At 49.5% G+C, this 9,897-nt stretch overlaps 1 protein-coding gene across 2 annotated transcripts; it reads left to right on the forward strand.

The window, feature by feature from the left end:
- Positions 1–3,607: 3,607 nt before the first annotated feature.
- LOC118409569 (nuclear receptor subfamily 2 group F member 1-A-like) lies at positions 3,608–8,927 on the forward strand. Of its 2 annotated transcripts, none has more exons than XM_035810677.1 (4): positions 3,608–3,753; positions 3,907–4,469; positions 4,651–5,184; positions 7,909–8,927. In XM_035810677.1, the coding sequence occupies exons 2-4, from the start codon at positions 3,941–3,943 to the stop codon at positions 8,181–8,183; spliced, it is 1,338 nt and encodes a 445-aa protein (XP_035666570.1). In that variant the 5' UTR covers positions 3,608–3,753; positions 3,907–3,940; the 3' UTR covers positions 8,184–8,927. The 2 variants fall into 2 exon arrangements, with proteins under 2 accessions (XP_035666570.1, XP_035666571.1); XM_035810678.1 differs by having other exon boundaries at positions 3,907–4,463.
- Positions 8,928–9,897: the final 970 nt, after the last annotated feature.

The raw sequence follows: 9,897 nt of genomic DNA on the forward strand, positions 1-9,897 counted from the left end.
GACCAGTTTTCGACCACTTTTTTACGGATTATAATCGATATCTGGCACAACTTTACAGTGCCGCCAAACAAATGATAACTGCGTTCCGGTGGACTCCCAAATATCTATTCATTCGTGTGGCTTTTATAGTTTGGTAGTCTCACAGCTATAAAGGGGTCAAATCTCGCGCAATACCTAATAATCGACTTCCTTAAAGATTGTAAAGTTAAACTTTTTGGTTGACATTAATATTGCTGGGCAATATATCTACCCCCCCCCCCCCCCCTTCATATAAACTCTCACCCATACCGTACATGATGACGGTATAATGGTGGCTCCGGTGATGATAAATTGGACCGAATTTTTGTATTTTGTTGACCCCCGCTCGTCTTAAAGCACCAAAGTCCACGGCGCCTTCAACCCGGGCAAACAACATGCCTGCAGTGCTAAAGCGCGCCAGCGATAAGCCTCCCCGCCTACCCCAACCAATTACACATGCCTTAATTTATAACCCCGCCATTGAACATTCCAGCGGTTTAAAGATGCCGTTCACGAGATTTGTTAAAACAGGTGGCCGAGGGCATCACCTTTTTGGAAACATGGGGATGATTTGGATTAAAGTCAACAAAAAAGGCAGCCGTGGCGGGATGACAAGCATTAGTAAGTAATACAAAGTGCAGGAAATTTCGTCTCAGGGGCCTAATCATTATAATCAAGTCGGTATTGAAACAATTAAAATGGAATTAGCGGAGCCGCTGAAATTGATGCGCTGTTGCACGGAAGGAAAGAGAAAGTTTTCACGGCTGATTCGCTGTCATATGTGTGGGGATTGTCGGCACCGCGGCCACAACGTTTGCGCTGGGTGTCAGGTGGGCGAACAACTACTCAACGATGGTCCATAAAACTTCAAAGTTTATTTCTCGACGAGGAGTTTACCCAGCATTTTGTGTTATCTAGTTACCGGATCGATTCCGCAAACACACATAATTGATTAACTGCATGTCAAACAAACAGGTGGGAACCGAGGCAGGCTGCGGAGTCGCCTGGATCTGAAACAACGCCGCCACCGCCCGGGCACCTAAAGCTTGGTGCTGTCACGTCGCCGGGTTGTGGCATCACGCAAAGGTTACCGCATATGTAGATGTCACCCGCCGCGCGTGTATACGCGTCTGCGTCCCATCTCTAACGTATTGAGATTTTTTTTCGTGGTGGTTACGTCGCCGGTATGATGCATGCGGGGCAAGCGGCGGCGAGGTCGCCTGATTAATATCCGCGCGTTTGATGCGTGTTTGCGGAAGATCAAATTTACTTTATTGCCCGTTGTTTTGACCTAACCTTTGCGGAGAGGTTGCGACACGCAGCCGCGGTGTCACCGGCGGAGCAGGGAGGTCTAGTTCAGGGCTTGGCCTCGCTCTGTTGTTGTCCCCCAACAACTTGGCTCGGGAAAATGGAAGTTAAAACGCGGGAGATAACGCTTTAATGTTACTGGTGTTTAAATGACAGTGGAATAAACCTCGGTACTACAGGACAGGGCTACGTAGAAGCGTCGATATCTAGTAGACTGGAACTAAATCTGCTCTGTAAAAAAAAAACGTCGCTGGTGAGAAGCCCCCAGGGCGAACAGTCAAAACAGGGGCACTGTCTAAGGATTTATCGGCCTACAAGGTTCAGGCTTGTTTATAAAGGCCGGGGTGGTAGGGGCAAGTTGCTCACGAATGCCCTCAACAGCCGATAATGGAGAATGTCACCTCCTAAGAGGATAAAAAATCTGACCTTGGCTCTGCTTTAATACTCAGCATGTTCCATGCTGACCCCTTCGCGGCCCCTGTAAGGCTTCCAATTGACACGTACAGGTCCTTCAGAACAATGCTGTCTGCTCGGGCAAATGCGCTTTTTGTGAACACGGATAATCTGCGCTCGGACTCCCACAGCAACGCTTTGTTTCGCTGTATGTGCGTATGACTCGGGCCAGGCTGCGACGGGGGAAGCTTGCGATAATACAGAAGCACGGGAAGAAGTTTCCCGTGCGGAGGCGGGGTGTGTACGGGCTTTCCCACAGGACCGTCGCGAGCACTGACTTAACTCTTTGGCCTTGGTCGGGGTGAGAGCTAATTTGTAGGATTTAGAGACAGAATCCCCACCGCAACACCTTACTGTACATTGCTGTGTGTTCAACAGAGGTCAGCCGCTTGACTCGTGTGGTTTCTGACTCAAAAAGAGCTCACATTTGCGGTGCCGGTGAGCCTCGGGTCCCCAGTGGGCCTTTCTCACGGAAAGGGACGCTGACAGGGCCACGGGGCTCCGCGCGCTTTCACTTTTTCGGAGGGGGTGCGCGCGGCTAGCGAAACATCCCAAGTAGCTGCCAAATCTTCAATTGATCATTTGAAACCGAAAGGTTATAATGTCACCGCCCCCTGTTGAAAATATTGTACAGTGCGACCTTTGTTTAAAGAACTCTTTGCACCATCAATCTTGTAAGTGTCTGGCATTTGCCCTAAAACAAAAAGTTATATATACGCAGTATTTTGCATGTCAATGCCGGTGGATTTTGACAGTCCCCTCACGTCTCGGGTTGGAGGTGGCCATTGTTTGGTGCGTGAGATAGAGTTTAAATACGAACCAGGCTTCGGGAAAGGCTTCGCTGGGGCAGAGATTTAATTATTTTCGGCGGATTCCGACAGTGTAGGCGCTGAGAGCCAGAGCTCAAGCCAGACGTAAACGCGCGCGCGGCCGCGGCACCGTTCACGCCGGCGTGCGACGTGGTTTATGGTTTTATGGTGAACCGGGGCTCGTGGCCGGCGCACACACGCCCCCTTGAGAAGGTGGGAGGAGCTAGACAGAGGGGGGCGGATCCGGGTGGAAACTTCGCACTCGCGCCTCCCCAAAACCCCTCTCGGGTCGGCCTCTTGGTCCCAGACTGGAGGAGGGTAGAATTTCAGTCAGATCCCTTTCAGAGTGTGGAACTATTCTGCCCGGCGAGTAAGCCGAGAATGATGAATCGCTCACTATTTACTCGCCATAATAGAGGGACCCCATCTGGATAAAAATAGTGGCCTGGGCTGAGGGTTACGGAGCACAGGCTGTTCGCCAGGCCGCGGCTCCGGCCGACACTTGCGTGCCGATACCGGGCGCAAGGATCGGCGGCTGCGGTCGGAAGGCAAAGGCAAGCCCCGCAAAATTGTATGGGTCAAGGAAGTGGCCGGAGCAACAAGGGGTCAGACCCTGCTATCGATTACACAGTCGTTTATAATTTATTGTTTGTGTAACTTATTGTTGGTGGGCCTCCCATTTTTCACACCTTGGAGTCACTCCGTCCGCGGTCGTTATAAACAATATTTACCGCCTTGATTGGCCTCCTTAACCACATGACCCGAACAAAGTGGATTTCCTATGTAAACATTCAGCGCAGGGATATATTGACAATATGTCCGAGATAATAAACGGCACTGCCAGCCAATGGGATCAGCGAGGGCTGCGCGGCGTGACAGGCCCCCTTTACCCCCGGGCTATGACCAGTCGCCTTTAATTATCAGTTACTAATAGTCTCCTTGAACCCCCCTGACATGTCACTCCATATATGGTAGTAATTGTCATAGAAACCCGACAGTTTCAACACGAGTGTCAAAGTTCAGTATATACAGACATACAAGCACATCCTCTCATCAAAAAATTACTCCGCTGTCCGCAAAAGCGTTCAATTATTTTCTCCGCATTTCTCATTGGACTTCTCTTCATGAGAGGGGTGCTGTAGCGCCAAATTTTGGTCTCCTACACGTAAGTAGCCGACGGTGGGCGTTCTGCAATTTTGAGAATTTTCCGGGTATTTTTTGGCGCCCTTTCACGTATTACGTTGCGATCTGACTAATCTTTTAACCCCTGCCTTCTCTCTCCATTCGCCTCTCCGCCACCGCGACCGCCGGGCCGTAGCGGGTCGCAGTTCAGTGTACCCCGCCGCTGTAATATGGCGATGGCAGTCAGTACATGGCGAGAACCGGGTGAAGACCTCTCGAGCCCGGACAAGCAGCAGCAGCAGCAGCCGGTACCCGCACCCGTCCCGGGACCAGGGCCGCAGCAGCCGCCGCCGTCGCAGCCCCCAGGGCAGACGCAGCAGTCGACCCCGGGTCCGCAGCAGCCAGGCCCGCCGACCCCGAACCAGCAGACGCCGAACGGCGGGTCGATGCCGCAGCAGACGCCGACGGCCCCGACGCAGCCGTCCTCGCAGCAGGGCCAACAACAGTCCACCCCGACTTCGGGAGGCCAGAGCCAGCACATCGAGTGCGTCGTGTGCGGGGACAAGAGTTCCGGTAAGCACTATGGCCAGTTCACATGCGAGGGTTGCAAGAGTTTCTTCAAGAGAAGCGTTCGTCGGAACCTGACCTACTCCTGCCGGGGCAACCGCACCTGCCCCATCGACCAACACCACCGGAACCAGTGTCAGTACTGCCGGCTCAAGAAGTGTCTGAAGATGGGCATGAGACGAGAAGGTGTGGGTCTGTATTCCTCCATTCTTTGCTAATTCTTGCCTTTTCTGTACTTTTGCATTTGTTTTGTGAAGTCCGATGGTTACTATGCTTACTTTTTGAGAGTGTGTAGGAGGTGGTGGTGTGTGTGTAGACGACAGACAGATACTACGTTATATTAACATTGTGTGTCCCTTCCGTCACCGTCCAGCGGTTCAACGGGGCCGGATCCCCCCGACCCAGCACCCAGCCGGTGCCCAGTACGCCCTGACCAACGGAGTAGACCCGATCAACGGCCACTCGTACTTGTCCGGGTACATCTCTCTCCTGCTACGGGCTGAACCCTACCCAACCTCGCGCTATGGCACACAGTGTATGCAGCCCAACAACATTATGGGCATTGACAACATCTGCGAGCTCGCGGCTCGCCTGCTCTTCAGTGCCGTGGAATGGGCCAGGAATATTCCCTACTTCCCCGAGTTACAAGTCACCGACCAAGTGGCGCTGTTGCGCCTGGTGTGGAGTGAGCTATTCGTGCTGAACGCCTCACAGTGCTCCATGCCCCTTCACGTCGCCCCATTGCTTGCCGCCGCTGGCCTGCATGCCAGCCCCATGTCAGCCGACCGAGTCGTGGCGTTCATGGATCACATACGCATATTCCAGGAGCAAGTAGAGAAACTGAAAGCATTGCACGTGGATTCTGCAGAGTACAGCTGTCTGAAGGCGATCGTGCTCTTCACCTCAGGTAAGTCGAGTGGCTGACCCACGCCACGCCATGCAGCCATGATGGCCGCCAAAACAAACTTTTCTACGCCCGGTCTGTCGGGTCAGATAGCCTTAAAACTAGGACAACTTCATTTCACTTTCCTCTCGTATTTACTCTGTAACAAGGATACCTCTAACCTCTCGCTAGCTATACTTCTTCTCGGGGGGAGACAGGGAGTTGTAGGTAGCTAGACGAGTGAGGACGTCGTGTGAAATAGCTTCCAAATGTTGTTTGGTATGTCTGTACACTGGCCTTGGGACACATACCCGGGTCAGAGCGTTGAAAAGACGCGTTGCGAAATCGGGGGAGATCTTTTTGGGGGCGATAGTTTGTCCCTTCCCTGCTCGTGTTGTGGAATTACTCGTGTGTGGAGCCGGTTTTACGCCGTTGTAAACGCCATGTTGACGTGGTGTGTCAGACGGCGAGGAAACTTAGGGGGTGGAACCCGTTTTGTGTTCATGAAAGGGGTTGGTCGTCAGGGAATTCAGCACGGTGTGAAGCGAGACCGAAAAACATCTGACGAGCCACCCTTTTGACAGTAGGGGTGAAACGTATGACAGAAATATCAGGCTGACTAGACAGGCACGTCGCTAAGCTCTTGTGTACGTCAGGTAAGGAGGGATTGTTGTGGGGCTTGCCTGTAGTAAGTGGGTAGTACGTAGCGTGCAGACGACGCCGGCATCGCATGTGTATACACACACGGCGTGCCTGCTTAACAATTCAGTGCCGACATTATTACAAGCTACGGTGGTGCTCTGGGTTTCATCTTCGCCCGTAGAATGATCTGCCCACCGCCACGCTATCTAGTAAGAGCCAGGCACTGGTTAAACACTTCAGTAAATTTCCTGACCAAATTTATAGTGTTCTCCGGCATGCCAGAACTACTTATTGATCATTCCCAGTCAATTTCCCCTGCAAAGTGTTACGTTTGTGATTGCCCCAAATCACGACTGCAAACCGTAGTAATCCGGAGCCGGACTGCAGCTAACCGCGTGGCGGTTTGGTCGGTTATTGCTGTCAGTCTCTCTTCATATTTTGGCGGGACGACAGTGATGTTAACTTTGTTAGTATCCGGGGTTGATAAGCCATAGGCTCGGGGTCAATTCCACCGGTCACCCCGATAGTTACAAATCCTCCTTTGATTGTTGTGGTGACCCATACATGCCTGTGCTTACCTAATCCTTTTGTTGGCTTGCAGTCTTTATGTGCTACTTCTGGAGTTTTTCGACGCTGCTAGACATGCGTCTTATCTGTCTATCGACGTTTAGTGGTGTTTTTGAAAATGTTTTTATGGCGACGAAGACAGGGGACTATTGTTCAGTGCAGTGTCTGCCTTCCACGCGTCCTCTGGAAAGATTAGCGTTATCTCAGTTAATTTGTTGGATACTACATTTTACTACTATCCTCGAGCTTTTTTTGGTCAAAAATTGAGTAAAGGTTTTTTTTCTTGCTGAAAAGTGTGTTTTTGCCAGCACGTGGTAGTAGTGTACAGCCATGTAGGCCAGGTGTATATGTGTGTGTGTGTGTGTGTGTGTAGGATACCACCCTGGCACTAAAGAAGGGGTCACGGCCGCATTGCCAACTCACAAAAAATGTTTGGAAAGTCAGTCAACTGTACTTATATGACGTGATTATCACGGGGAACGATCTCCACCGTGTATTGTTTTGGTTATTTGGGTGAGAAAATGTCGCCCTTGTTTTTATCAATGCTTTTTATCGGCTAGTCGTGTTTCGTAATGACTTCCCCGTCCACTTTTAAAGTGTCTGAGCCCTGCCAGATATTTTTGATGACTCAGACAAGTTTCTGACACTGCCTGACAATTTTGACGCTGTAACTTCAAGTAAAACATCAACCTGTACATGAAATTTTCAATCAGATATTTGCAATACCAGGAAAATTAAAGTTGGCGCCAAAGTTTGTTGATTATTTTTTGACGTGCAGCGAAAGCCGGCTGGCTTTGTCGAACTTTGATATTTCTTGGCATATGTTCATGATGTTTGGGATATTTGTGTGTGTATATGGGATCAGAATGTATTGTATCCGATGGTGTAAGGCCTTTCCTATGTTGTTGTCGGTGTTTTTGGTGCGTCTTTCCGTGTGGTTTAGAGTCTGATGCCCACTTGTGTAGACTGAAGTACTGGTACCATTACACCAAGGGGTGTTAGCTGTCTACTACAAAGTTAGCCTTGTCGTCCTAAGTGTTCTTTATTTTTCCTGGTGTCAGACCAAAACTTTGGCGGTTGTCTTGTAGGAGATGTTTGAAGGACTTCGAGTAAGGAATCTTCCTTCAGAACTTTGTTAAGGTTCTCAACTGCGTTTGTGTTTCACACAAAGAGCAAAGCCACGCGAAGGGAGGTGTGCCACTTGTTATCAGACTTGCAAGTTTTCGGAACTTTCTGAGGATTTTTTGGACCGAGTTTAAGGAAGGCGGTCCTCTCGTTCGGTGCTTTATTCTGCCGATGTGTCTTTACTTTGAAAATGACATGAGTTTAGAATGACTATGCAACTTCAGTTACAATCTTTTCTGTCTTTTTACTGTGACCGCCAGCTTTGGACCTCTCTTCTCTTAGTCCCACTGGCGTCTGTACTAACACTGATCGCTTTCTGTGAATTTTTGATTTTGTGCGGCATTTTTCCTGTTGTGTGCGAGTTTTCCCGGTTATTGACTGTTTGTTTCTCCGTTCCTGTGCCCCACCACACAGATGCGTGCGGCCTGTCGGACGCGGCTCACATCGACTCCCTGCAGGAGAAGTCGCAGTGCGCGCTCGAGGAGTACGTCCGCTCCCAGTACCCCAACCAACCCACGCGGTTCGGCAAGCTGCTGCTGCGCCTGCCGTCGCTCCGCACCGTCTCCTCTTCCGTCATAGAGCAGTTGTTTTTCGTCCGCCTGGTAGGTAAGACTCCCATCGAAACCTTAATCCGAGATATGCTCTTGTCTGGAAGCTCCTTTAACTGGCCATACATGTCCATCCAGTGAGTGACTTATTGAAACACAGTCCTGCGCACATAGCGTCGAACGGACATCTTCCTGAACACACACTTCAGATGGATTTGCAAGGACTCTAAACCGACGAAGTCACCGTAGTAGATAAACGACTTGCTCTGAGCACAGCGTTAGTCCTGTACTACTCTACTCCTTTTGTAAAAAGGATCAAAAAAGAAAAGTGTTATTTTCTCTGTTTTTCTTTTGTTTCGGATTTTATTGATACCACATGAAATGTTCACCTTTGAAAAAGCTAAGCCTTTGTCAATTGGTAAACTTATAACAGACTAGGGGAATTTTAACAATTTCGACAAAATGCCGAATTATGTGTCTATGTATCTTGCTGTTTTATATACATGGTTCCAAACCAAACGTTAAGTGATTTACTAATAATAATTTTGATATAACCTTGCTCTAAGTGTATGCTATCTTGCGTATGTAAAAACTTGTAAAGGAAATTTTTTGAAGGAAAAGAAATACGGACGGAAAGAAGCTCAAAGCTTTGTGGAAATCTGAATGTTGTCCTGGAATCATAATTTTAAAAATACAATCATGATATACATATACAAGGGTAATATAATTGAAGTATCGATGTTTAAAGGCGCTCACTGTGGGCGAGATATCATGGTGTTTGATCTTGATCTTGTGTTGCTTCTGTTATATATGTTACTAAGGCTTTAATTTAGCAAGGTGTCCAAGACACCGCCTTTGCTTCATTAAAATATGTAGAAAAATGAACACCCTTTCCGTCCCCGTGTCCTTCATGTGGTGCAAACTTGTTCGGTAAGTCCCGGCCCCGCGGGTAGCTGGTGTCGTCAGATAGGCTGGAGCCTTTCCAGAGTCGCCCCCAAAAAACTTTTGGTGCCAACTCTCCAAACCCCTGGACTGCGAAGAATGCAATCCACAAAAAGACCAGGGTCTCTGCCGAGGTTAAGCTGGTACATGGCTGTATTCAGTCTGACAACCCTACCGGTTAATACTGGAGGGTTGTTCCCCAGAGTTTGGGGTCTCGGCTGGCGAAGCCGGGCCCGGGAAAGGGGCAAGTGGGTCGGCTCGGAAGGGCAGGCCCTGCGTTGTTAGGGCTTGGGCTAGTCCTAAAATGACTCGTGTCGGGGAGTTCGGAGGGTTGGCTTGGCTTCTCTGGAAAAGGCTGGGTGGTTACTTAAGCTACAATAAGCTTTAGTTAGATGCATATAACGCACCTGCCTGGCATGGGAAATTATAGGTGGCTTATTTATTATTTCAGTCACGTTTGCTCCCAGCATTGCTTTAGCAATTCTTTTGACGCCTTGTATGATCACCAGTTATCTTTTTAGCACTTCTCACGCGCTATCCTCAAAACTTTGATACATCAGTTGTAGTGTTGGTGGTGGTTCGTACGAAAAATGTCCAAACTTTGCCTCCCCTCGCGACCTGTCAGACAGATCTGTCCTCTCCAGTGAGCAAGGAGAATGGATTCAAAAGATGATTACTTCTCCGGAGAGTTCTGTAAAAAGACCTGCGACCAGTCAGTCAGGATATGCCAGTGAGTGTAGGGGCACATGTGTTGTGTGAAACATACCTCCGCCAGCGGTGGAATTCTACAACATGGCACAGGTCCCCCATAGCAGGCCTGTGTGTGCCTGACCCTCTTTTGTTGCACCATTCTGGGGATAAAGGCGGGAAAACCGCAACAATTCCACCCCCGATAGGAAATCGTAACTATTTC

The sequence above is a fragment of the Branchiostoma floridae genome, chromosome 2 (assembly GCF_000003815.2).
Source record: "Branchiostoma floridae strain S238N-H82 chromosome 2, Bfl_VNyyK, whole genome shotgun sequence".
NCBI classification, from domain to species: Eukaryota; Metazoa; Chordata; class Leptocardii; order Amphioxiformes; family Branchiostomatidae; genus Branchiostoma; species Branchiostoma floridae.

Excerpts from the sequence above, each read along its gene's own strand:
- LOC118409569 (XM_035810677.1), top strand. The coding sequence starts at position 3,941 with ATGGCGATGGCAGTCAGTACATGGCGAGAACCGGGTGAAGACCTCTCG. Across the intron at positions 4,470-4,650 it reads CATGAGACGAGAAGGTGTGG|CGGTTCAACGGGGCCGGATC; the intron begins GTCTGTATTCCT and ends GTCACCGTCCAG. Across the intron at positions 5,185-7,908 it reads GATCGTGCTCTTCACCTCAG|ATGCGTGCGGCCTGTCGGAC; the intron begins GTAAGTCGAGTG and ends CCCACCACACAG.